Source organism: Folsomia candida, unplaced genomic scaffold (genome assembly GCF_002217175.1).
Source record: "Folsomia candida strain VU population unplaced genomic scaffold, ASM221717v1 Fcan01_Sc007, whole genome shotgun sequence".
Classification (NCBI taxonomy): Eukaryota; Metazoa; Arthropoda; class Collembola; order Entomobryomorpha; family Isotomidae; genus Folsomia; species Folsomia candida.
Genome location: NW_019091199.1, coordinates 5898421 through 5925285, shown reverse-complemented (window position 1 = coordinate 5925285; position 26865 = coordinate 5898421). Strand labels below are relative to the sequence as shown.

The 26865-nt window shown below is 39.0% G+C and overlaps 6 protein-coding genes across 8 annotated transcripts in view; 2 read left to right on the top strand and 4 right to left on the bottom strand.

Annotated features, from left to right (window-relative positions):
• Window positions 1-31: 31 nt before the first annotated feature.
• On the bottom strand, window positions 32-1068 carry LOC110852241. Its single transcript, XM_022100254.2, has 3 exons — window positions 960-1068; window positions 383-778; window positions 32-311 (listed from the first exon to the last, which is right to left on the bottom strand). Exons 1-3 carry the CDS (start codon window positions 981-983, stop codon window positions 216-218), a joined length of 516 nt encoding a protein of 171 aa, XP_021955946.1. The 5' UTR covers window positions 984-1068; the 3' UTR covers window positions 32-215.
• A 1479-nt stretch (window positions 1069-2547) lies between these two features.
• On the top strand, window positions 2548-6503 carry LOC110852028 (serine/threonine-protein kinase pakG). 3 transcript variants are annotated; one of them, XM_022099989.2, is made up of 6 exons: window positions 2548-2694; window positions 3163-3892; window positions 3966-4203; window positions 4288-4419; window positions 4491-4719; window positions 4790-6503. In XM_022099989.2, exons 2-6 carry the CDS (start codon window positions 3459-3461, stop codon window positions 5308-5310), a joined length of 1554 nt encoding a protein of 517 aa, XP_021955681.1. In that variant the 5' UTR covers window positions 2548-2694; window positions 3163-3458; the 3' UTR covers window positions 5311-6503. The 3 variants fall into 3 exon arrangements, with proteins under 3 accessions (XP_021955681.1, XP_035709317.1, XP_021955682.1); XM_035853424.1 differs by lacking the exon at window positions 2548-2694 and adding an exon at window positions 2829-3062; XM_022099990.2 differs by lacking the exon at window positions 2548-2694 and having other exon boundaries at window positions 2829-3892.
• LOC110852029 (ras-like GTP-binding protein RhoL) lies at window positions 6420-8265 on the bottom strand. The gene is made up of 6 exons (XM_022099992.2): window positions 7849-8265; window positions 7743-7787; window positions 7395-7451; window positions 6996-7053; window positions 6860-6938; window positions 6420-6786 (listed from the first exon to the last, which is right to left on the bottom strand). Exons 1-6 carry the CDS (start codon window positions 7995-7997, stop codon window positions 6530-6532), a joined length of 645 nt encoding a protein of 214 aa, XP_021955684.1. The 5' UTR covers window positions 7998-8265; the 3' UTR covers window positions 6420-6529.
• A 158-nt stretch (window positions 8266-8423) lies between these two features.
• Window positions 8424-10154, top strand: LOC110851819 (arginine-hydroxylase NDUFAF5, mitochondrial). The gene is made up of 8 exons (XM_022099725.2): window positions 8424-8800; window positions 8885-8989; window positions 9056-9210; window positions 9271-9347; window positions 9419-9492; window positions 9566-9652; window positions 9710-9854; window positions 9930-10154. Exons 1-8 carry the CDS (start codon window positions 8558-8560, stop codon window positions 10073-10075), a joined length of 1032 nt encoding a protein of 343 aa, XP_021955417.1. The 5' UTR covers window positions 8424-8557; the 3' UTR covers window positions 10076-10154.
• On the bottom strand, window positions 10073-11236 carry LOC110851820 (2,3-dihydroxybenzoate decarboxylase). Its single transcript, XM_022099727.2, has 2 exons — window positions 10641-11236; window positions 10073-10538 (listed from the first exon to the last, which is right to left on the bottom strand). The coding sequence occupies exons 1-2, from the start codon at window positions 11104-11106 to the stop codon at window positions 10177-10179; spliced, it is 828 nt and encodes a 275-aa protein (XP_021955419.1). The 5' UTR covers window positions 11107-11236; the 3' UTR covers window positions 10073-10176.
• Window positions 11237-11246: 10 nt separating this feature from the next.
• Window positions 11247-26865, bottom strand: part of LOC110852693 — a 40992-nt gene continuing 25373 nt past the window's right edge. Inside the window, exons 7-28 of the mRNA XM_022100803.2 lie at window positions 26479-26708; window positions 25419-25549; window positions 24258-24311; window positions 24125-24173; window positions 22454-22625; window positions 21799-22134; window positions 21605-21691; window positions 20221-20394; window positions 18215-18374; window positions 17947-18096; window positions 17099-17187; window positions 16947-17029; window positions 15570-15710; window positions 15030-15222; window positions 14738-14909; window positions 14289-14345; window positions 14180-14215; window positions 13770-13848; window positions 12906-13004; window positions 12602-12613; window positions 12242-12467; window positions 11247-12183 (exon numbers count right to left, since the gene is read on the bottom strand). Of these exons, the coding sequence (XP_021956495.2) occupies window positions 11584-12183; window positions 12242-12467; window positions 12602-12613; window positions 12906-13004; window positions 13770-13848; window positions 14180-14215; window positions 14289-14345; window positions 14738-14909; window positions 15030-15222; window positions 15570-15710; window positions 16947-17029; window positions 17099-17187; window positions 17947-18096; window positions 18215-18374; window positions 20221-20394; window positions 21605-21691; window positions 21799-22134; window positions 22454-22625; window positions 24125-24173; window positions 24258-24311; window positions 25419-25549; window positions 26479-26708 (3330 nt within the window). The 3' untranslated portion in view covers window positions 11247-11583. The remainder of the gene's footprint in view (window positions 12184-12241; window positions 12468-12601; window positions 12614-12905; window positions 13005-13769; window positions 13849-14179; window positions 14216-14288; window positions 14346-14737; window positions 14910-15029; window positions 15223-15569; window positions 15711-16946; window positions 17030-17098; window positions 17188-17946; window positions 18097-18214; window positions 18375-20220; window positions 20395-21604; window positions 21692-21798; window positions 22135-22453; window positions 22626-24124; window positions 24174-24257; window positions 24312-25418; window positions 25550-26478; window positions 26709-26865) is intronic.

Genomic DNA, 26865 nt, shown 5'->3' with positions numbered 1-26865 from the left:
TTGCATAAAGAAATTGCATGCCAAGTTCGAATCAATTTTCAACTTTTATTGAAACATTGAATATTAACTGTTATAAATCGTATAAAAAATCTGACCCTATAAAAACACAATAATCACCTGAAATCCAATTTGGTTTAGTAATAGGAAAAACTTCCCAAGAACACGAATCCCGTGGTTAAATGCCACAATTTGCATAATATAAAAAATACGAGGCCTTATCGTCCATACCCATATTGAGGCGCAGGGGGTGGGCCATAGCTTGGTTCTGGGGGTGGTCCATAACTTGGTTCTGGAGGTGGTCCGTATGATTGCTAAATTAATAAATTTAAAAAAAAATCATTATTTCCATCAATTTAAAAATTTCCAAAAGTCTTTTACTAACTTGTGGAGGTCCATATTTGGAAGGTACGGAAGGCGCATATCCATACCCACCACCTTTGAGTTTTCCTGCCCCCGCACCGGCCCCCGCCCCGGCCAAGAGTGCCTTCAAGATAAGCAGTTTGGCAATGATAAGCTTCTTCTTTAGCAAGGTTCTCTTAGCTCTGCGATGCTTCTGCTGGTCTGAAGTTTCTAAAGACTTTAGCAACTCAGACTCCAATTCGACAATGGCCAAGGGAACATATTTCTTCAGATCGTCGTCAGAAAGGTCCATCTGGATGGGCTTTTTTAGAGAGAGGTCCTTTGATTTTAGTAACGCCTTGAGCGAAGTACTGCTCGATTCCTTGATGGAATTAGAGGATGTCGACTGGTGTGATAAGGTGACCAGGCAAAATAAGGCCTGGAATCAAAGGTAATTAGGTAATTAGTCGGGTTTATGTATATTTTACATATTTTCAGCTTGCCAAATTCGACATGGTCGAATAACTATGGCGCCAGTTAAAAAATAGTAAATCATTCTTATCCTCGTACAAAATACTAAATACGTAAACTGCACCCGAATTCTAAATATATTTCCTTACCAAGATTATCTTTTTGGACGTCATGATTTAAAAAATATGAAATTGTACCACTGATCTTGCTCCTCTTCATGGAATGATTTAAGTGCCCGTGCACGCAGGCCTTTTATACATACTTCCCTCATACTGAGAACATCTCAAAGCCAAGGCGCTAACAAAATGTGACCTTACACCTTAATTGCCCTGTTTTCCGTTTTAGGTATCGGTCAGTATGAAGTAAGTCGTTAAACTTAAACCTCATCTTTGCGATACACTAAAAGTGCAAGTAAGTGATCATCGGGCCTGCAAATTTATTCAAAAATTTACCAACAACGATGACCAGACTCACACAAATAATAGTATTTAGTTAGCGATACGTTTTTAAAGCATTATGTTGGGTGTTACTTATTTGTGAGCACATCTTTAAACTTGATTACCATTTCGTCCTATTATCGCCGCGTCTTTTTTTATTTGCACATGCATATTTTTTACAAACAAAACTCATATTATGCAACCCGTTGTACAATAAAGATTTTATCTATTCATATTCAGTATGAAAATAGAAACAAATAAATAACTGACAAAAATGTGCAAACAAAATTTTCCCTAAAAAATCATGCCACTAAAAAATTGCAAACTTTTTCCATTCAGAAAACTAAACACGTCTATACATACATTTTATGAACAAATACAATTGATCAACAATTTAGACATGCATTTAACTTTACACCAGGTTTCATTAACAAAGTTCAACTTGATTCTTGACTTTTAGCCGTATTTGCTCAGGATCAGTTACCCAATAACATTTTAGCGTCTTTTTGTCCGCTAATAAAGTAAAGTAAATGTAGCAATGCAATCATCGTCATCATCTCCACAGAGGAGCGAAACCCTTTCAAATTGATGATAACTAAACGACGTATGTACTTATTTATATGCGTGCCCGTCGAAGAGGATGTGATGTGATCCCTCGCCACCTCAACCTTTTAGACCAAACCACACACGAGCTTTTGTGCAATTCCACGTATGAATTATTAAAAAAGTTTTTACATTTTCTCAGATCACGAACGAAAATACGAAATGTACAGACGGTAGTAAATGTATAAATGATCAAGTATTTACATACAAATAGTGGTGGTCTGGTCTCTTTGATCGTCATAATGATAACTTCATTTGTGATACCTCATCCGTGATCGAGTGACATGAAAGTGGGGAAAGTATATATGCGGTAGATATTTAATTAATTTATGAATTTGGGTGTGGACTCTAAAAAATTATTTAGACTTGGCACAGTTCAACGTCAGTGTTCAATTTATCCAAATTATTATTAATATTAACCTTTCTCAATTAGAAAAGTTATAAATTCTGAAAAATCTCAAATTCCCATTACACAAAAAGAAATCTCATATTCCATAATTTAATTTAATTTCTCAATGAATTTCTCAATTTCTCACGTCATCTCATCATGTCTCACGCTCACTACACGAACGAATGCGTCTGTCGTTCTTTCTCTGGCAACAGGATTGAGTTTCCATTCATCCATTCCGTCGTCCCACAAATTACTTGGATTAGTTATCCAAATTTTGAAAAACCTACTTGAAAATTTATCAAATTTCGAAAAATTTACAAAATTTCGATAACGTATTATCATATACTTTGTTGCAAAACGGTGCTGATGGATGGTCTCATCACCATCATCAGTGGGCAAAATAAGAAGCCGTGAGTTAGAGTTTATGAGAGAGTTATAATATTAGTTAATAAGGTAAGTATTTAAGTATTTAAGCAAGTATTAATTTATTCTTATGGTAGTTATCAATTTAGAGGTGAAAATACTGTTGTGTAAGTCATTTCCGGCTCTTTGTTGTTTTGTTATGGTTCAATTTAGCGAAGGGAAAGTGACAATGGGAAGAGACCGACAAAGTCGACGACATATTTTAATATAACCTGGAACAGTTGTTCACGTTTTTTTATAAAGATTGTCCAACTCATGTGGTACTAGAAATCAGGGTCAAAGTTGGAGTGGTTAATAGTATAATGGAGATAGAAGTGATGATTAGTGATACGGACAATTGTAACGTAACAGCTGTAGTAATGTGGAATGTAGTAAAAGTAGTAATAATCCGGTTAACTGTAGGTCGGATTGGGCATGAAATTAAAGTTATATAATTGTGCATATTCATTAAAGTTGTGTGAGATTGAGGTTAATTTGGTATATCTTTGTGGTTTTCAGACAGTTGATAGCAACACCGGCCTGAATTTGATGTCGTGAAATTAATCAACAATAGAATAACCAGATAATGTTTTCTAAACGGTTTATCGACAAGAAATTTATTGGAAATGGATAGGCGTTGGAAGTTTAGGGGGAGCTGCAGCAGTAACAGCCACCACTTTAGTTAATTTCGGCGACGTTAAGTTGTTTAATTACTTTTTTTTAGTTTGTGTAGTAAATGTGTTTTTTTGTGTGACAAATTGAAAGTGATAATCTGAACAAATAAGTGCCCCCACTGTGACCGTGATTTTAAAACTATGGATGAAAAAAGTATGGAGACGGAGCCGGACAAGTCATACCTTCATCAACAGCAGCAGCAACAAACTAATTTATATACGTCCGGAAATGACGAAAAAATGAGTTCCTCCAACCCCACTGGTCCTTCCACTAATACGGTGGTGGGTGGGGGAGGTCACTTACGTGGTATATCTCACGGTCACGGTGCGATCCTAATGAGCAATAATAATAATAACAATAACAATAACAACGACGATAACGATGTGAGTATGAGGAATGGGGTTGTTGGCCAGAGAATTTTTGGTGGAGGGCAGATCCGCTCGATGGATGACGCCGAGGTTGGAATGACGTCGGGGTCACGGAGTGGAAGCACGGAAATGTTGCGACATCACCATCGGCCTTCAAGAGCGTGTCCAAGTCCTGTCTCTTCCATTGTGGGGACAGCTTTAAATCAGTGAGACAATACAAACTATGTATAAATATAACGCCCCTTTTGTGGATTTATTTTATAATTGGTTTTATGTTAGGATGCATTTGAAACGGTCATCTTCAGCTCCAATGATAAATCAACTCGGTATTGGTGCCATTGTACCGGAAACGATGAATAATATATCTCCGTCGTCAACGCCAAGTTCGGGTAGCCTTCCGCACCACAGTTCTGCGAGAAATAAAGAGTCAATCGCGGATTTGGATTCTTACGCCTCGTCTTTCTTGTCATCGCTGGGAGGGAGACCTAGAAGGTTCTCGGCCAGCTTTAGTCCAGCCGTGAGTAAAACTCATATAATGAATATTCATAATTGAAATTGCTTTGCATAACAATACAATAACTTCTTGTTTCTTTTAAATCAGGGATCGCCTGGCCCTGCACCCAACAGAGTTAGTCAACTACGCCAAGAAAATACTGCAGATTGGGAGACGATGAGTGAAAAAGAGTTTCATGGGACGATAAATATTGCACAGTCATGGGAGGATTTATCTTTGGTGAGTATTTATTGATAGAATAATCAAAGATAATCTAACAGAACAATTGACTTATTATTTTTGCAAATCAGGACTCCATGTCGATGGAAGTGGGAACTCGACGACCGAGTATATCGGATCAGTTATGGTTGTCAATGCCACCATCATCAGCACCATCATCCCCCGCAGCATCACCTAGAGTCATGTCTCGTTTCTCGCCAAGTCTTTCATCACCTTCCCCAACTAGAAAAAGCTTTACGACAAGGAGAAGTCTGTCTCCGATTGCAGTTCGTCCAAGTGTGCTAGCCATAGGTCAACAAGGTACGCTGTTTTATTGTCGAAATTTTGTAATTCAAACATACTCAAGTACTGATTTCTTTGTTTCCCGTAGGCGTTAAAAGAAAATGTGATTGGGATTCGAACGGTTCATCTTCTAATCAAATGGACTGCTCCCCCCAACCTGCAAAGCGCCCAGGTCTTTTGTCCTCGTTTAATGCTGCCGCTGGTGGTAGTGCAAGTCCTGTTAGTCAATTTTCAAGTCCTAGCTCTACTGTGGGGCCTGGTGGAGGATATCCGTTCAGCTACACCAACACTGCAGTTCATCAACAGTACTTCCCATTACAGCAAACTAATAACCCTTCCTCCTCCTCTCATCAACCACAGCAGCAGCAACAACAGCAGCATTCGTCAACCTCTTCATTCAATCCAAACAACTCTTCTACGTCTTCTAATTCCTTAATGTCCATGATTACAAATCATGTTGAAGACTCACCATTTTCAAACGAGACTGAATCTTCCGTTTCCTCCATTGGTGGATGCGACTCGCCATTTTTTCGACCTGTTGACTCCCCCCTCGCATCTGTCACCACGTCCCCGGACGACTCGCCGCGACCATCACATCCCAAAATATGAGGCAACGACTTATGGAAACTTTCTGAAAGTTGAATGGACAAAGTTTAAAGAAGAAAACCCCAATGTGGAACGGACCTGATTTGAAATTCGGCTATACATACATCTGTAATCGATTGTCTTTCTTCTGAGAAAGCAGTTGGATTATTATTTGTATCATCAATCAATTTGTGCTCAGTATAAAATACTAAATAATTAGGTTTATTAGATGATTTACATAGGTTGAGAGTAAAATAGTCGAGTCGTAATGCCTTTGTCAACTTTACTGAACTGTGTTCACGGTCTAATTTAAATGAAATTGATTGTAGTTGTTTAAAAATGTTGCGAGCTGGCATATCAGAGTTGACATAATATATCTGTAGATTGAGTGAAAGTCTTTAAAATTTTTTTAAAATTTTGTCTTCTTCCTCTTCTTCTTGCGAGAATCTGTAACGAAATGAAGGGCTCCGTTGACGGAGTGAGAGCGTGTAAAACTTTTACTGTCTACTTGTAAGCTCTATCAACCTACTTATCCTACCTCTCCTAAAAACCAGTATAATAAGTTAACAAAGAAAACAGAGAGGCTATTCGGTACCTATTATACCATACCATCATTATATACCCTATATTTAACGATAACATATGACATAGCTCCCCAGTACAAATCTGTGTAAGTATGAAACTCAGGATACGAAACGTATTGAACTTGAGTAAAAATTGAAATTTCTTTGATAGGACTCTACTTTTGGTTTGTACTTTCTCCCTTGTTGCTTGAATGTTTCCGAAGTAAAATATTTTTAAGGCTTTGACGAAATATATATCAGAATATTATGTACATACATATTTTATTCTCCTGGTCTTGTGCACCCTCCTTCCTTCCTCCTTCTAATTCTTGTCCCCTCTCTACTTCTTAATTGATATGTCTCTTAATACTTAGCTGAAGATGATAATCGATACAGTCTTTCAAAACCCAACTTGTTAAAAAAATATTTCCTTGTTGAAGAATTATAATTAGCGGAGGGCCTAAAAATAATTAAGGATAGCCCACTAGCTTTTTTTGGTAGGTTGTTGGTTGCTGTCACCCCCATTGAGACTGATGATGATGATAATTGAGTAGACGATAATATTGTTAATTTCTAGTGTTTAAGATTTTATTGACAAGTCGACGAGTTGTTTGAAAGAAAATAAATATAAAAGTCTTGCATTCTATGGCGCAATACATTCTTATTTTTAAAGATTTCTTTTATAACAAGACGCAAGCAGACCTCGCCGATTTGTTTGCAGAGCGTTTCTTAATCACTGCAAGGATCGCTCGAGTGAAGACCTCCTCCAAATTTTCTCTCGTTTTTGCAGAACATTCAAGAACGAATTGAGCTCCAATTTTATGCTTTAGTTTTTTTGCTTCAGCCAATTCCACAAGGGTCGAGATCGTTCCGCTTTCTTTTAGGTCGAGTTTTGTTCCTACAAGTACCACTGCCGCTCGCGGACAGTACTTCCGAACTATAAAGGATAGGAAAAAATAACATTAGTTTGGAAAGTCACATCATAAATATTATATCAAAATATGCAAAACCTTCAGGAATCCACAATGTTTTCACATTTCCGAAAGAGGTTGGGTTATCAATAGCGTAACATACGATGAAACAGTCCGTCTATGCATTTGGGGTAAATGTAAATTCATGTCTAAAAATTTGTTAGATAATCCATACTTTCGGATAGGAAAGGGGTCGCAATCTTGCGTATTCCTCCTGTCCCGCAGTGTCCCACCCATAGATAAGACCCATTTAGATTTTTCGAGCTAAAATCGCTCAAAATTCTCCACGAGGTCTTCTCTACGAATTCGTTAGCGATTCGCCATCGATTCGGCGGATATTTCGCGCAGAAGGACAACGCGTGATTTTGGGGGCTGGATGGCCACGGGCTTTTATTTTTTAATTTTGAAGATTATTATGGAGTAATAACAAATCAATAACGTGAGGAAGACAATAGTTAAGCCCAAATCGAGGGCAAAAAGATCAGTGGCCATACAGCCCCCAAAATCACGCGTTGTCCTTCGTGGAGAATTTTCAGCGATTGTAGCTCGAAAAATCTAAATGTTATCTGCGCACAGGCAAGTCGGATATTCGACATCTTGGAGGCTGATGTGCATGGGGTGAGTATCAAATCTGCAAAGATAACCAATATTTTTCTTATCGTCCAATTGCGCACGCAGCGTCGAAGGGATTGGCCATTTTGCATCAGGCCAATTCCCCAATCACGCTCAAATTCAGGAGCTAAAGCTATTCTGACATCAAGGGAGCATGCTAAAATAAAATTGAGCCACGACGACGGTCACCGACACGGTCTGGAGGGATTTTTCGACATTTTTTGCAAAGTCAAAACTTAATTTTAACATGAAGCTTCGCTATACTTCGCTTTGAAGTGTCCTTTTTTTATGCATAAAGTTTTCTACTTACACAGTAGGTAAATACTCTTCCGGAAACCCATTAATCGTGTACGACCTTAATAGATAAGAAAAATTTATTTTAATGATACTTCCGATATTTTAAATACTTTCCTTACATAAGCAAAGAGGTCTTGCCAACATTTCCATCGCCCACGACCGTAATTTTTAACCGTTTTGACCTTTCAGCTAAAGAAAGATGTTGAATTTTACCGTCACTGGAGACTGATTTCTTGGATGCTTTGTAATTCAAGGGAGGTGACGCCATTATTTATATTTAATTACAATTTTGTCAAGCTTTTCTGTTTTAATCTTTTTATGAAATGAAAATGTTGAGCATCAGTGTATATAAATTAAGATGACTCAAGAGAAGTGGGTGTCGTTGAAAAATTAATAGAAAAATAGGCTAATTAATTATTAAGTGGTAAGCAATTCTGTATTATGTAATTAACTCCTTAGTCAATGCCAAAAATGATAAATAATATGATAAAATTCGTTGTTTCAACTTGGGATTAACTCTACAAATGCACACAAATCAAACTAATTAATAATGCATATTTCATTAGTTAACAAATATTTTGGTGTGGCCAAATTTCATCTAAACCACAAAAGCATGACCACAAACTAGAGGAAAAATTGTTATCGGTATTTCAATATGAAATAGAACCTATTTTGCATAAACATAATGCCAAGTTGGGTAAAATGAAATGAGCAAAACCGGCCGGGAATGGATTTCACTTTGTTGACAATAAATAAATATTTTTTTGAAAGTGTGAAGTGAATTTTTGATTGCGATTTATATAATTTGATGTCATCAATGTCATCATCATGTCGTCGTGTTGTTCAGTAACTCGTCGTAGTAGACACTTTTGTAGCTTAAAATTAAAGGAAATTCCTTCATTTAGCGAATTTTTCCGACTCCAGCAATGTAGAAATTTTACCAATTCGCCAAAAACAGCGCCGGCAAAGCCGACTTATCTTAATGTGTTTGATCGCAAAGCCAAACTTTTGCAGCGACAACGAGCACTCGTGGGGAACAGTTCGGGAGTGTTTGACTATTTAAAGGACGAGGTAATTAAGGAATTCACTTACTTCATTTCATAAAGTCTGAAGTTTTTGTTGATTTGTAGTTTAATTACTGATTAAATTGTTTAGGTCGGTTTTATCATGGCTGACCGAGTGATTGACATAAAACGGGATTTGAGCACGGTATTGGACCTCGGCTGCGGAAAGGGCTATGTGATGAAGCATTTCAATAGCGTAAGGTTTGAACTACTTAGTAATTAAATCTAAAAAATGATTAACCATATTAATTATTGTGATTAGAGTGTTGTGGGGTCCGCAATTGCGACGGATAGCTGTCAGGAATTGCTTGACTCGGCTGAGGTACCTGAAGACATCCCGACCCATAAAATATTGATGGACGAGGAAAATATTACCTTTAAAGACAATTACTTTGATCTAGTCGTCTCTAGTCTAAAGTTCGTAAAAATAGAGATCCTACTTGAAGAACCGTATAATTTAATTGTGAATTATTACAGTTTACACTGGGTTAACAATTTACCAAAGACGTTCTCAACTATTCAAAGATGCTTAAAACCGGACGGTGCCTTCATAGGTGTGTAATGCAGAAATCTTGGAGAAAGTATGGTCATAAATTGATGATATTTTTACGTACTTTCTTTATAGGAGCAATGTTTGGTTGTCAAACCTTATTTGAATTGAGATGTGCATTACAGTTGGCTGAATTAGAGAGGGAAGGGGTAAGCACTCAAGATTTATCCAATTGTCATTTTTTAAATTGTTTAAAAATTAATTTTCTCCATTTAACCACAGGGAATGGGTTCGCATGTCTCACCATTTGCTGAAATTAGAGATATCGGAGGACTTTTAACGATTAATGGGTTCACAATGCTCACCATTGTACGTTTCAACAGAAAATATTCATTAGAAAATTGATTAATCAGTTAATATCCGCAGGACACACAAGAAATTAAAGTCGCTTATCCAACAATTTTTGAACTCATGGACGACTTGAAAGGGATGGCAGAAAATAATGCAAACTGGCGAAGGAAAATTAGAATAAATAAAGAAACTTTATTTGCAGCCGGGTCTATTTATCAACGTTAGTACAAATAGTTTAATATCTCAAAACACTTGGATTTGTTAATTAATATATAATATAATGTACGTCTTTCAGAAATGTATGGGAATGAAGACGGCTCAATTCCTGCAACTTTTCAAATAATTTACATGATTGCGTGGAAACCTGACCCTTCCCAGCCTAAACCATTACCGCAACAAAGGCCGGATGTGTCGCTAAAGGATTTGGATAAACTAAAGTAGACAATTCAGTCTTAATTTTATTTATGTTCATGCATAAACAGAAAATAATAGAACAAATACGATATATAGCAAAAATTAACTTGTTTAGTCCCACATTTTACCTAAATATTCAAAACCTTTGAAATATTCTTGTACAAAAATTTCTCTTCGACTTCCTTCTCCAATCCCAAATCTTTCACTTGATCCATCGTCGCTTTCCATCCAAGTTGCGGAAAGTTCGATCCGTAACAAACCTTGTCCTTTCCATACGTTTTCATGTAATGTACCAACTCTGGCGGATAGTAAGCCGGCAGATAGGCGGATGTATCAATATAAACATTTTCATGTTTCCAACAAAGACTGATCATTTCATTTGACCACGGGTATCCTATGTGGCCACCAACAATTTTTAGCTCGGGGAAAGTTAATGCAACTTGATCTATGTAGGGGATTGGTCGTCCCGTTTCAGATGGCATAAGTGGACCTTGAGAAAGAAAGAAAGAAAAAGTTTAGCAAATTAATTTAACAATATTGTCATGTCTTGTGTTATCTTGCTACTGGCCATTTGGCTCTCTTGCCTCCTTACCTGTATGACCAACTTGCGTAAAAAACGGTACATTTAGCTCGATACACTTGACAAAGAGGGGATAGTAATGTTTCTCATCTGGAGGAAGTTTCCACAACCAAGGAATAACTCTGAGACCCTTGAACCCATAATCTTTCACAGCTTTCTCCAACTCGAGACAAGCCTTTCTCGGGTTAAGTAAGTCCACTCCCGCAATCCCATAAAACCTGTCGGGATGTGCAGCCGTCCACTGCGCAACGACCTCATTGCTGATGCAAACTTGACCCGGTCGTGTCCACGCAGAGAGACAAACCTTATCCACGCCACCCTGGTCCATCAACGCGATCGTTTGTTCTGGTCCGAGCCCCTTCTCCAGCAGGGCGATGGGTGCCTTCGACTGCACAAAGAGACGACGCACTTCGGGCAAGGCTTTCAAAAAGTTGGGCATCGCTATTTGCGCCCAGGCGTCGATTGCTCGAATCGCCATTATGATTAAGTCAGTAAATATTTTGTTATCAATGAAAATGAAACAGCCACTTTCACCACAAATTCATGGTATGAATGAATGTATATGAAGACCTTTTATCCGCTTTGTGTACAAATAGAGACAAAGTCCAAAGTCCAAGCTGCATGGGCAATGCTAAACTTTTGCCATCATTTTATTGTATTGTTAAAATACATGCACAACAATCCATGCTCATTTACATACATGATAAAATCTAACTACATATACATACGATTGATTGTACACCATTTTAAATATACTTAATTAATACCATGATAATAAATGATTTGTTTCGTTTGGGTGGCATCAGGTCCTCGAAATATATATGTACAAGTGTCAGATATTTACATATTTATAAATCTATAATTAAATAACAATCACACCTTCCAGCGGCACACGCAGGTACACAGATTTCACAATTTTAGGATCAAGTACTCATATAAATAAGTTAAAATAAATCTATTCCTGCGTCGGGCTTTCTTCAACTCTCGTCAGAGACGACGACTTTATAAAAATCCTTCCCCCCGTTCTCGGACTAAGCGTAGACGTTTTATTGGATGCTGATACTTTTGTAGCTGATGATGAGTTGGGACTAGAAGTGGAATGAAGCTCTTTATTGTCTGATGATAATGATGAGGATTGTTGCAAAAGTGATGACGATGCTGTAATAATATTACTTTCTAACGGAGATAACGGAGCAGGCGGGGTTTTTGCCGGGGGAGGAGCAGGATGTCCCGAGGAGGACGACTTATTCGGACTAAAACTACTGTTAAACGAGAACGCGGAAGTGGGGGACGTGTTGGACGAGCATGATGACGTCTGATTCGGTGTGTACACTTTACACGGGACTTCTATCGATAGCTGGGGATGGCAGGAGGAGAACTTGTTATGATCCGTGATGAAGGTCTCTTCTAAAGACGGTGTTTTTCGGTAGGATGGTCTCGCCGGGGTCGAGCCACCGGGGATGAGGGGGAGGTAATAATTGGAGCCTTGGTCGAGGCTAAATTGTCTCCGGAGTCCTCGCATTGCGGGACGACCGTTTAGCAGTTGATGGGCAACCTGAGGGATAAATCGATTAATAAAAAATCAGTCATAAAATGATCATCGTCATCATCACCTCTTCCGCCGGAGACAAACACCGCATCGCTTCTCCATGCAGTACGGAGAAAGTTGGTCCTGCTTTGGTAGGATCAAGAGTGTTACTCGAACCACCACCAACGCTTCCACTTCCTTCCGTCGAATTTGGTCTGGAATCACGAAATCCTACCGATTTCGGGTTGAGAGTTTCCTGTGAGCTGGGAGGAATTCCGGTTCTTCCGTACAAAATTGATTTCTCATCCAGTCTACACGGGGTGGGAAAAGAGATGAGAGATTAACTTTCACTCGGTGCATTTGTATATTTATGAAATGGCAGATGAGACAATAATGTCGTTCGGCTTATCCGTCTGCTTAGATATTCAATTGACTCTTTACTTACCCGTGATCCTCACTTCGTTGTTTGGATTGGTTGTAAATAGGAAAATAAGACATTACATATTTAGTAAACACATAGTACATGATAATCAGTGTTTCGTTTTTTGCAGGTTTGCTACATGCAAAACAAGAAACTGGGAGAAAGTGCAAGAAATATGCGCCATGTAGCCACGCGCCGTGTGAAGTATAGCGGCGGCGCCTTGCATTTCCTTCAGGTCAAAATACCCGCAAGAAACCACTTTCTCCCCGTTATTTCTTGCAAGTGCTTACTTTCACTCGAAACACTAATAATAATTTCTTTGACTCACTTGAGTTGTGGCGGTCGTGGGAGTTCTTTGTCGAACCCTTCCCTCCCAAGAAGCCAATACGTCGACATTTTTCCTTTCCCCTTAATATCCGTGATCCCCCTGCAAACAACAAACCCAAAAAATAATAAATACATTGAAATGAAGAATAATGATGACATACACGGTCAATTCCTTAATAAACCCATTTAAACATCACATATCCTACATACATACATATCGGAAATGAACACGTTTTCATGCCCGGCTTTGTGCAAGCTATCAAATCTAATGCACAGGCTCAAAGAATGAATACATAAATGAAAAGTTGCGAAAGAAGAGAAGAGGGAGCGGATAAATAAATCGCTTTCATGCCGAATCACTCCTTAATCTCAAGCCCCCAGAAGCCCCCAAGTCACAAGAAGCGTATGCAAACTTAAACCACATAAAACTTGAGAAATCCCATCAACGACCGACATTACGTTCTCCATACTCGCCAACAAATAAGTGCATATATAACGTGCTCGAGAGAGAGAATAAGAACACGGAATAATAAGAAGAAAGCTGTAAATTCTTGTTAAAATGGTGCTGCCGCGGAGAAAGTGCAAATCCCTCCGCAAGAAGCACAAATCCAACCAGACACCAATCTTATTCAGATTGTTGTGCTTTTTCTCCCGGAAAATTGATTCTTGCTTCAACTAAGTAAGTAAGTAAATCTCGGTGCGAGAAGAGAAGAAAACAGCAATTTACATGGCGTGTTGTAGAGTTTAGTTGCTGGTGAAGAGAGATGAAAATAACCGACCAAGCCATCCATCCAGTAAATACGTATATGTAGCAACTCTGCACGTAGGTATATATATATAGGTCCTTATGTATGTAAGTACTCACCTGTATTCAATAACGTAGCCTCCAATGCTTTCCAATTTCGACTTGGTATTCGCCGAGATGTGGATTCGCCAGGGCGCGCCTGAAAAAACATGACAAATGGAAATGACAGACGGGAGGATTACTTACTTTCATATTGGAATTGCTCCTTCAGAGGATTCGATTATAAATCGTGTCATTAAAATGAATGCATATCCAGAAAATTTTACGTATTGGGTATGCTTTCAGCAAAATTTTGGATTTTAAGAGGACTTTACTTATTTATTATGGTGAGAGTAAAAGTATGAAAATTGTTGGATTATGCATAAAATGAGTCGCACTTTTCCCACAAAATGTCACGATCGCCCAGATTTTGTAGTAATTTTCTCTCTAAATTAACAAACTTTTAGCGAGAAACGATATTATTTACATACCCGTGGACTCCATTCTGGACGCTGTGTTTACAGTATCTGTTGAATTTCACAAGAACTGTAATGCAAGACTTTATCAATTTATTACATGTTTTAAAAATACTATGCATACCTCCAAACAAACAGTAGCGTGGCATCGTGAGTCCTACGACACCAGCGCAACAAGGTCCTGCAAAGTGTAAAGCAAAGTAAGTCAAAAGTAAATTCTACTTTGTTAATCCCCAAACTAGGGATCAGTTCAGTTTAGCGTTGTCCCCATTTTCCGTTCAAAGTTGGGATTCCCAAGCACTGGCCGCGGACAGAGGGACAATCTCTCCATCATCTGCCCATGTTAGATAAACCCCTCCCTCCCCTATCCTACAATGTTAATGCCCCCCGATGTCCCCACGGCTTCCGCGGCCACTGCTCCAAGCATAATGGGAACGACATGGCATGAAAACACAACGCGGGTGAGAATTCTCACTGCGTACGTGGTTGTTCTGTCCTCTTTCTGTCCTGTTTTTGCTTTCTCCTGCTTTCTCTTTTCCCAAAAGTTCAATCTTTCGCAAAATAAATGCGCACCTGTATGAATGCCAATTCTCAAGCGGAGCGGAGTGTATGGCAAATGTCGGATTTTGAAACGTCCACTTTGATGCAACAGATCCAACGCCATCGTGGCAATTTGGTCGGCATGGTCTGGCGAGCGGACGGGGACCCCGCCGACAACCATGTACGCGTCACCGATCGTCTCGACCTGTGTGAAAGACAACGACAACATAAACGTGTTTACCAGAGTTAATATTTAATCAAGTTGAGGAGCGAGATACATAGACCAGACACACGAATGGATGGATTTGGGTGGGTAGGCACCTACCTTGTACACGTTGTAGTCGTTGATCGTGGCATCGAACGCGGTGTAGAGATCATTCAACAGGTCAACCACTTCGAACGGGGTGGAGTACGCGGAAATGGTGGTGAAGCCGACGATGTCGCTAAAGTAGATCGTAACTTCGGAGAAATCTTCGGGATCCACGGGTAAGCCGAGCTTCAACTTTTCGGCAACCGTGCTAAATAATTGTGATAATTAGGGTTTTAGTTTAGGTAAAATTGTATCATACTCATTTATTTAATTTGGCTTTCGTAATTCTATAAATTCATGAATAATGAGTGAATAATTTTTCAAAATTTATGAATGAATAAATATTGAATAAATATTTATTCATTTCATATTAATTAATAATTTTAAAATAATTAAATATGAGTAATGAATAAATATTAATTATCAAATTTTGAATAAATGAATCATTAATGAATATATATATTTTTTAATTGAATGAATTTTGAATGAATGAAGAAATATTTTTGAACAGGTATGAGTAAGATTCGCGTGAGTTGAGAAAGTGTATGTATTTACCTGGGTAGCATCCTATTCAGCAGTTGTTCCGTCTTCCGCTTCTCGAAATCCAGTTGTTCCGTCCTTTCTCGAATCAATTCTTCCAAATTGTTCGAATATTTCTCCAGCATTTCAAACATCGTATCGACAATATTCGCCTTTCTGAATGATAAAGAAAGAATAAAAGAATCATCACGACCAGTTTCCCATCAGAGAAAAATTTGAGATTTTAAGGATGACATTGAATCTTCTTTACTCAGAAGGTAAAAAGAATCTTTTCCTATAAATCGTCCGCAATCAGTTCATACTCTGATGCACTCTAGTCCTCGTAAAGAATAAGAAATCAATAACTTTCTCACTTAAGATAAGCCTTTTACTACCCACTCCCTGACCAAAAGAAGCTACCTCGTTCCTTCGTGTGGACTTTTTTCACTCTCATCCCTCCCCAAAGTTTCAAGTTAGGTAGCTCTACTTTCTCCACTTTCTCCACTAGAGTTAGAGTTGGAAAAGTGTCGACTCGAGTCAAATGGGATTTATTTACAGGAGGACGAGAGCTTTATATCGGTGAATCAAGTCACCTCAAGTTTTCTGCCATGCTTCTACTGCTGGGATGACTCCGTGCTTCTAAAAGATTAGTCTAAAAGCCATTTCCGCTTTAGTTTACTTTCACTCGGTCAAGCTACAAATATTTAGTCGTGCCTAGATCGTGGAGAGAACCTGACAGATTAGCTGGAGAGAAGAAAGCACCAAGTTTGTATCTAGGCAAACCGTATTTATTTGGCTAATCTTCACTCCAGCCACTCATTCAGTTCGCTGACTATTTACTAAAGACTTTTCCATTCTTAAATTATTTTCTGCCTTGGTAAACTAAATCCTACCACATTTTCATTTCTTGGGAAAACTATTTTTCCCACGATAACAAGGGAGGTCTCGCAGCGTATGCTCTCCGATTTTGAGCAAAATAGTGTCAATCGATCACAAATTTAGCTAATATGAAATTTGCTAAAGCGACGATCTCCCAATGGGCACGTTTGGCGAAGATATTTGCATCCAAAGAGGAGAAAACGCGCCGAAATTTGACAGATTTTACCCTTTCCAAATTTACTGCACGTTTTCTCCTCTTCGGATGCAAATATCTTTGCAAAACGTGTCCTTTGGCAGATCGTGTATTTTGCAAATTTCATCCTAACTAAATTTTTGGTTGATAGACACTAGTTTGCTCAAAATCGGAGAGCATACGCTGGTCGACCTCCATTGTGAGTGCTTGGGATAATAAAATGAATGTTGTTTCGTCATCCGGCTTGTCTGGCCAAGACGTTTCGTTTACGGCGTAGTACACAACTTATGAGTTGCAAAGAAAAACCAAAACTTATTTCTTTACGCGATGTGAATGCATACCTGCCGTGATTGAGAGTTTTGAATTGGTCATGAATCTGGACAAAGTCTGGTCGCATTTCAGGAATTTCGTTCCAACATTGACGCTAAAATATTATTTATTAAATACATTTTATTACATACATATTTAGCCAAGATGTTATATATTATTTTACCATTATGTTGATAGCTTCGGGTGGAGCAGCCTGTTTACTAACGGAGGGTCGGATTAGCGGTGGTGGTTTTCGTACTTTCTCCAAAATCTCTGCGGAAGCAAAAACATACATGAATGAACATTTGTCAAGAAGGGTGAGAAAAGCTGATGACAATAATTTGTAAAAGAGGAGTATATAGCACAAGCCTGTCCCACATTCGAGTCAACGTGCGTGCTCGCCAACAAAGGATTGGATCGTTAGCGAAAAAAATTGGACGGATGTCATTGTTGTCGACCAACCCCGAGAAATCTTATTCAATTAAGTTAAGTGCTACTCCTGTGATGCGTCACTATTATTGGACCGGATTGGATTTCACAATTGAATTCTTGTCCGGTTATCCATTATTGCTCGTTATGCATTGTTGGATATATAATTTGGGTAGAAATTCGTCTCGCCATGCAATCAGGTAGGTATTTAATACGTACGGTACTCACAATGGAGGTCTCCATACGTATGCTCTCAGATTTTTGACTAACTAGTGTCAATCGGTCACATATTTAATTTATATGAAATTTGCAAGAGATATAATCTCCGAATGGTCACGTTTGGCAGAAAAATTTACATCCGAAGAGGAGAAAACGTAAAGAAAACTGAAAAAGTGTAAAATTTTCCAACTCTAAGGGCCCATTTTCTCCGCTTAGGATGCAAATATCTCTGCAAAATATGCGCATTGACAGATCGTGTCGTTTGCAAATTTCATATTAATTAAATTTGCGATCGATTGACACTGATTTCGTCAAAATCTGAAAGCATACGCTGAGCGACCTCCATTGTCAGACACTTACTTACACATTACTGAATACACTCACCTTCTGTTGAAATGTTCAACATGCAGTAGGGTTCACCTCGAACGAGGACTTCCTGAAATATAATTCCGAAGCTGTAAACATCCCCAGGTTGAGTTCCATGTTTGCGTAAACCCTCCTCCCGCAATAGCTCGGGTGCTGTCCACAAGAGTTCTAAAACGAGACCAATCATTATTACGATCAGTCAGCCAGACGGACAGACAGACGGAAAATAAGGATGTGCATGATCACGACCTCAACTCGAGAAATTATGGCGTCTCGGTTCACTTACCTTTATTCGATCTTGTCAAGAGTGGCAGACCTTGGTTATGGTGGAAGCTGAGCACCCCATAATCCGTTATCTTTAACACCCATCGGGCATCGATTACACAGTTGTACGACGTGAGAAAACCGTGAACTCGAACCAAACTCGAGTGCAGGTACTTCATTCCCTGAATAACAAGACAAAAATTATGGAGGACCAACACCACTTCATATTTTGTACCATGTCCCGAATACGCAATGAAATCTTATCATGTCAACAAGATTTGTGCCCCTTTTCACTTAAATTTTCTGACTTTGTTAGACCAACCAGTGGCCGCGGAACAGAGGGACAATGTCCCCACGGCTATTCGATGTTATCATCATCTCCCCATGTTATATGAACCCCTGCCTCCCATATCCTACAAGTTAATGTCCCCAGATGTCCCCACGGCTTCCGCGGCCTTTCGTGAAAGAGTAAGTAACGTTCGGAATTCTAATGCGATAAATTGAAACCTTGTGCTCGAAAAGTCTGTTAAAAAGTGAGGTGAAATATTGACCTTCTATAAAACCCACATATTATTTCGACATCATAACTCATCCTAGAACAAAAGGATCGAGAGTGTAAAATGTTGGGCCACCACTTCACGCCAAAAAAAGATGAGATTCAGTCAGAAGAGAAAGTCGGGGAAGAAGAAAGTCACGTTGAAAGCACGAGGGACCAAAATGCAGGGCAAAGTTTGCCATCTCTTTCTGCCATTTCGTATTGAGAGGATGAACCAATCGACAAGAAGAAGGAACAGGTTTCGATAAGTACTTATCGTGTCCCACACTTTCATCTCGTATGTTCCACATCAAATGGTATAAATTCGCAATAGATCGTCGTTCCCATCCTCCAATCGGAGAATTTCCTGTTCCTTTTGTTCCCTGATTTTTAGTCGGATTCTTCTCCAGAATCTCATTCGGATTCACAAGTGCGGAAAAAGTGATAACGGGAAGAAAGTCACAAGAAAGGGAAAATCTGGGTGCAAAATTACCATTCTGCTCTTCCGTGATTCTATCCTATTCCACTTTTCTTTCCACTACTAAAACGCATTTCATTTTCATTTTTCTGGGAAAACGTGCGACTTACTTTTTTTCATCGGGTGGAAAATATCTATGTACTGAGCGAAAGTAGAAAAGCCTTCTTTTGTTAATTCACTCACTCACTCGGAGAGATAAGCACGCTGACTCTCACTCAGACACTGACCAGGCAAAACATTACCCTGTCAAGAAGTATGAAACGTTCCGTTTACTGTGTCTGGTCTTTCGTCCTCAGTGTTTCGGTGAAAGTAACCACGCGCAAGAAATAACGGGAAGAAAGCGGTTTCTTGTAGGTATTTTGACCTGCCAGAAATCCAAGGTGCAGGAAACTACGCCACGCCGCTATAGTTCGTATAGGGAACGTGGCTAGATGAAGCGTATTTCTTGCACTTTCTCCCAGTTTCTTGCATCTTTTTGCTCTGCAGGGCAAAAAATATAGCAAACCCGAAGGAAACTAAACACTTGGTGAAAGTAGTCATTGCTGACTCCGTGATTTGTTTGAAAGTAACAACCTCCAAGAAATAACTGCAAGAAAATGGTTTATTGCGGATTTTTTGACCTGCAAGAAATGCAAGACGCAAGGAACTACGTTACACTCTTCATACGGCGCGTGGCTTGGTGGCGCATATTTCTTGCACTTTCTCCCAGTTTCTTGCACCCCGCATTTCTTGCATTTATTCCTTTACAGTGCAAAAAATGTAGCAAACCCACCAGAAACGAAACACTGCTCATCCCGATAATGAAGTACAGATAAATGCTCGAGATGAGATTAAATCGTGGGCGTATATAAATAAGTACACGTTGGCGGGTGTACGACAACAACAAAACTGCAAGCTTTTCTTTCCACAATAAATACGCGAAAAGTGTATTGCAACAAGTCTTAGGACATAATGATTTCACGGCGGCGGCCGTTGTTTCTTTGGTCCTATTGTTTTTTGTCCGTGTTTTTCTTACCCGAACTAAATCCGTGAGAAGGGAAAGTTTGAAGGCCCAATCGAGCTTGATGTCTTGTTGTCGGATGATATCATGGAGCGAGCCACGGCTGCAGTATTCCCAAACCTGGGCTGGGATCCCCTCAGTCAGCACGCCGATAAGCGCCACCAAATTCTCATGACGCAGACCGTGAATCTATAGAAAAAGTGGACAAGTAAATACTTATTCAATTCACAATGGAGATGAACTCCACGTGAAAGACGCGCATTGTTCGTGGCACAGAAAAAAACATGGTAGTTTTTCATGTTTTTTTTCCTGTTATGTATGTATGGCCACATTTTGTCTTAAGATTAAAACTTTTATTATGCACGTTTCTTATTTGACGTTTCATATTTCGTTTCATATTTATTTTTCCACTTTGAAAGGAGATAGAGATGTACCATTTCGAGAAACAATGGGTTTTCTCATTTTTCGCAGATATGTAAAATTTAGAAAGTCAAGGACATTCATTCTTCGTGATGAATGCTAAAAAAATGTGTGCGAACATAAAAATACCGAAATACACTCTTAGAAATCCGGTATTAACATAATACCAACTGGTATCATATGACTCTACTAAAATGATATTAACAAATAATACCGGGTAGTAAGAACTCGGTATTAAAGTTTTAACATATCGGTAGCAAATTTTTACGGACCGGCATACATATATAATTTTAATACCAAGTGGTAGCAACTTTACCACCGAGAAATAAATACCCGCCTGACTATACCAGATTTCACACAGTGTAGCATTTTTTTTACCACCTGGACTTTCCTTCATCTACCCATTCATTCATGACTCTGAGATCAGTATAAAAACCATCCAGGAGAGAAAAGAAAACCAATCTTTTTTTTCAGTAACGCGTCCTTGCTCTGTTCCAGGAAGAAGATGCGAATTGGATGATACCGATCTTCTGTGACTACTATGTGGCCTAACAAAATTGGAGAGAAAGCTGGAAACATAAGGTTTATAGGCAGGTATCTAACTCACATTCCAGCAGAAAATGTAACCAAGCTCGAAGCGAATTTCCCCAATCTGCTATATATAGATAGCTCTTACCTTGACTTAAATCTCGATATATATAGCAAAGTAATGCGATTTTATTGAAATTGAAAGCCCAATCAGGCCAATAGAAATTCAATCGAAGTGAAATAACCTAAAGAACGGGCAGAGGAAAGCCTATCCTTCCCAACTAATCGAAAAAGCTCATTGATTCCTCCCCCCAAAAAGATCGTCCACCTTCCCAAACAAATCTCTAATTAAGTAAGGTAACGCAATTATCCTCTTAATGCGACGTAAGTAATTATCCCCCCAAAGAACCTTCCTTCCTAATTTGTATCCAGTACGTATAGAAATTCTTACCGTTTCCAGTACATTCATCGCCTTCGTTTTTATCTCGAAAGGTTCGCACGTGGGTTCACTCAATTTCCGGAGATGGACCAAATCGCCCTACGAAAAGGAAAATAACATGAGATTCCAGTTAGTCCGAGGGGATTTACGACTAACTACTTTCTCTCCACAAACCGCCCACACACTCAGCCAACTAGTACCCTCACCTTATATCGGGCCTGATTTTCTGACAGAATTATGGAGTCATTCTTCATGTTGGCGATGCTCAGGGTTTTCTTGAGAGTTTGTTGCGGTCCGGCCACCACACCCCCGACTTTAAGCAAGTCTGGTCTCTCAGTACTGCTGCCAAGAGCAGCAGCACCAGCAGCAGCAGTGGCAGTTCCGCAACCAGAGGATGAATTTTCCTCTGCGGATGAAGCTCGAGAAAAGGAGAGATTGCTATGTGGATCCAAAGAGTTTTGTTGTTGTTGATGGTGAATTGCAGTGGTTGTTGTCGTCGTCGTGGTCATGGTGGAGGGAACCCCTTCCAGGGAGGGCTGTACCTGGGGCAATAAAAATCATCATGTCAAACTCAATGGACATTATTATCATCATCATCATCAAAACGGAGATTGGGGTGAAAGTCTTTATATCGATTGGATTATATGACCCAATAAATTGTGAATTTCTGACTCAATTTCACTATCTGGGTACCAGTGGTTGCGGAAGCTGTGGGGGCATTAACATTGTAGGATAGGGGAGGGAAGGGTTTGTATAACATGGGCTGATGATGGGGACATCGAATAACCGTGGGGGCATTGTCCCTCTGTCCGCGGCCACTGCTGAGCCGGTACCTACATTTTTGTACATAGTTTCACTTACAGATTTATTACTCGAGATGATGGGGAGCACATTGTTGCTAAAGCAGATATCCCTGCTCGTCAAGAGAAGTTTGTACGGTCCTTGGGATCTCTTGACGAGGCGATTCTTTTGCGTGGTGGTTGCCGCAGAGTTATTTGTGGTCGTGTTGTATACGTGATTTTGATACTTTTCCCTGAAAAAATACAACCAAAATTCATCAACTTTCCCTTCAAAGTTGTCAAACACCATCTCAAATACAACACAAATTGGGAACAAAAGTCATTTCAAGTTTTCAAAGTCATAAAAAAAGTTTGGAAGTCAAAGGAGGCGGACTTTTACATTTTTATGTAGTGCTTGTTTTCTCCTATGTACGTAAATCGTCATGTTTCTGGCTCATGGTCATGTTTTTTTTAAAAATGGACATATGTTTTAGTGACAGGTTTAACAAACAAGTGGTGGAAAAAAACTTGAAACTTTCATCCGTCCGTAAAAACTGCGCTTTGTTGCACTGCATCAAATCCGTTATTCATTTTAAACTGAGCGAATACATAATCAAAAGACTCTGGTTTTCGTTTGGATGTCGCAGATCTGAGGCAAACCTCGTCATTATTCTGCCAAATATACCGTTATTCTGCTCCCTTTGAACTCTGATTGATTGATTGATCTCGATTTTAATGGATGCACTTTGATCAGATTCGTTCGTTACAAAGGCAAGTTGACTTGACGAGCACATGAAAAGAAGTGGTGGCAAGAGGAGCATCAAAATCTGTCAGAAGTGGAGTAACTCAGGCATATTGTTCTTTAAACAGTGTTTCCCCCAAAGAAAATTAACTTTGCTTGCTGGCTGCTGATGCACTTCTGAAGAAACAATACGTACGCAATTACAGAGAAATGGAATACCACAGCAGACTTCTTGACAGAGGAGGATTTATCGTTCTGTAAATAGAAGTGGGCAAGGACCAACCCGACCAAAACCAGGAAAACCACGAGTTATTTATCACTTGCAACTTTCACCACCTGCCTGATTTAGGCACACATTCCGTGTAGCTGAGTAAATAGCAAACAAAAAGTCAATTTTGAATCTGTATACACAACACGATTCGTTTATTTACTTATTTTATTTCGTGGAACAAAACTTTGCAAGTAATAATAATCTTATTTGGTTGGAAAGGAATTTCTTTGTTTTGCGCAAATTGAAATATTTCATCTAGGGAAATCAGCGCTAAGTAAGCAGATATTCGACTCTCAGTTCTTTTTATTCAGGAGTTTTAGGTGAAACTTTGTAAGGTGATAAAATTTAATTTCAAACGTACTTGAGAAAGTGGGTGAAAATAAAATTACACTGTTAGAAATCTGGTAAAGTCAGGCAGGCATTGAATTCTCGGTATTAAAGTTGCTACTGCTTGGTATTAAAATTATACGGGTCTGTACAAATATGGTAAAACTTTAATATCGAGCTATAACTTCTTATCTTATCTTAACTTCTTATCCACTTTGGTAGTCATACATATATATGAATTCCGCTTGGTATAATTTTAATCTGGATTTCTAAGAGTTATTTATCATCTTTTTGGAAATTGTTAAGGTTAAAAGTCAATTTTCGTATAGCTTAATTTTCGCGTATTTATAAGGTGTATAGGTCTCCAAACGGTGTAAAAGCAAATTGGTTCAGAATTATTTTAAAATACTCACCTTGCATAATTTGCGCCCCACAAAAAAAGTCCAGTGACTGCAATCGTACCTAAAACAATGCATAAATATGCATAATAATCATTAGTTTGGCCCATAGTTTTACACAAAAATGAAAGAAATCGTTGAATCGTACCTGCAATGCATCCCATGATTTGTGCCCATCCCACAATCGATCCCCGATTTTTCCCTATTGCAAAAATAAGTAGAACTAATTATTCCTGGACAATTGTGACCTTAATTAAAACCATATTCATTATACAGTTTTTTTTACATAAACCTATCCTCATTTTTCAACTAACTAACTAAACATGTAAATAATTTTGGCTAGCTCAAAAATGCACACGTCAACCAATTAAACCGCTTCATTAAACCTTTTCAAGAAAACAAAAGTGCTATTACCTTTTATTACGCAATTTCTAAAAGGCAAAGGTCCTATTCAACCGGAGTCATTAACGCGTAGTGCATATACCGTTCAATTAGTTTGCAATTTGAAGGTGCATTGTCATATCGGATACGACCAGTGGCCGCGGAAGGGTTGGAACAGAGGGACAATTTCCCCACGGTTATTCGATGTCCCGTCATCTCCCCATGTTATACAAACCCCTCCCTCCCCTATCATACAATGTTAATGTCCCCAGATGTCCCCACAGCTTCCGGGGTCACTGGATACGAGAGGACTCATACATACGTGTCTCTCTCACCAAATGTGCGCTAATGCCACCAAAACGAAAGCACTTCTTCATCCTAACCTCATTCTAAATTCATGTCTTAATGGAGCAAAGTAAAAGTAGCTTTGTGCGAGGCATGGATCATTAATAGCTATTGATTTAAGGCGTTGTAATCGATTACTTGTATATTCCGGTCTGAATGGGTGCCAACATATCATCGCTCTTCGTGCAAAAGTTGTTGGTTGAGAAACCAGTCGGAAACAGGAGTCAAACAGTTTTTTTCAGTTTTAAACAGTTTCTAAATCAGTCGGAAACAGGTTGTCGGATGCACTTTTGGGAAATATGAGACGTCATAAGCATAACATTGTGTCACATTTTTCTCGCATTTTCTTTCATCTGATAACTTATGTTTCTGAATGGTTTTGAGGGCGACCACTTTTGTACGAAAAGCGACGATATGTGCATTCTCATATGTATACATATATTTGTCTCCCTGTAATTTAACCTGCTCAAGAAATGTAGTCATTTCTTAATTACGATGCCTACCTACACATAATCGCCCAATAACAAGTTACAAAACACTCCGCTTTCGTCGTGGGGACAAATTAATAATGAAATGAACATACCGAAGTTTCGATTATTGCCCCGATCCAGGAGCCCCACTTCGGAGTGATGACTGTGATGGTGGCGTTCCCCCAGAGGGCTGGATTGGAGTGGGAGGTTGTCACCAGGAACCAGATTTACGACCGGGTGCCACCTGCAAAAACCCGGCTCAATAAAATCTGGCTAATCAATCAATTCCGGGACAGCACATAGGACGACGACTGATTCTGATTGGGTGCGTATTTATGTACATACGTAGCCAGTTAATCAGCAAGTTCGTAATGATCACATCAATTTGACAGCAAAAATTAGTAATTGGCAATCTCCATCGGGCAAATAGATTTTGTCTGTGCGACAGAATCAGGGTTTCGCGTCGTGGTTTTAAATATTGTGCAAAACAGCGTACAAAACGGGTTTTAACTAGTTTTGGACACCGAATTTAGGACGTCCAAAATGTCCAAAAATGTCCAAAATAGAAAATGGGGCAACATGTTACAAGTTCTTAATTAGATTATAATCAGTGGACTTATATGTGATCTCCTATTAATTTTGAGCGTTTTGTCGCGTAATATGGCATGATTTAGAAAATTTCTGAATTTCTCACAAGAAAACATGTTAAAACAAAAGTTCTTCCGAATTTTGTGTTCTTACGCACCAAATAATGCTCAAAATTTTGTGCCTGTCACCTGTGCATTTATTTGCAAGAAAGTCGTTAATAATGAACTTGCAACAATTTGCCCTATTCTACAATGTTACACATTTTTCAGGCATTTTGAGCAGGTTTGAGGTTTTGGATGGTGAAAGCGAAACACTGAATCTTGATTTTAACTCCCTTCTTCTCTTCGACTTTCCCTTAATTCCCGAATTTCTGATCAAACCTTGGCCCAAAATCAAAATGCCCTGGAACTATTAATCATCATAAAAATTTAAACTTAATAAATTCTGACACGTTTTTGATTAGACTGGATCGTCGGGATGAGAGATGGCGAAGAAATTCATTCCATCATGTCGTGAAATGAAGAAATGAGAAAAAAGTAGATTGCATAATTTCATCCATCCAAATTCCAAATCCGACCAACTTACCGGTCCTTCTCGAACTTGAAGACGAGAAAGCGGAATGACAAGGGCTTGAATTGGAGGTGGAATTGCTGCTTCTTCTCCGCTTTCGCCTCGTCATCCCGTCGCCTACTGATTGCATTTGGTCCTGATTGATCATCTTCTTCATCCACCTCATTTTCTCTCATCCGTTTCCATACGTCGTATTCCATCGATACCTTCATACTTCGCAGGATGAGGCGGGCCAATAACGGCTCCTGTGACGAGCAGAGGACCAAATCAGTCACTATTTTCATTATCTTGTCACTCAGTTTTTCTTCACAAGAGTCAAAATTAGATTGATAATTCGTTATAAGAATAAAAATGAGGAATATATGACTCGATTGGGGAAGAGATGATTGGGGTAAGGTGAGA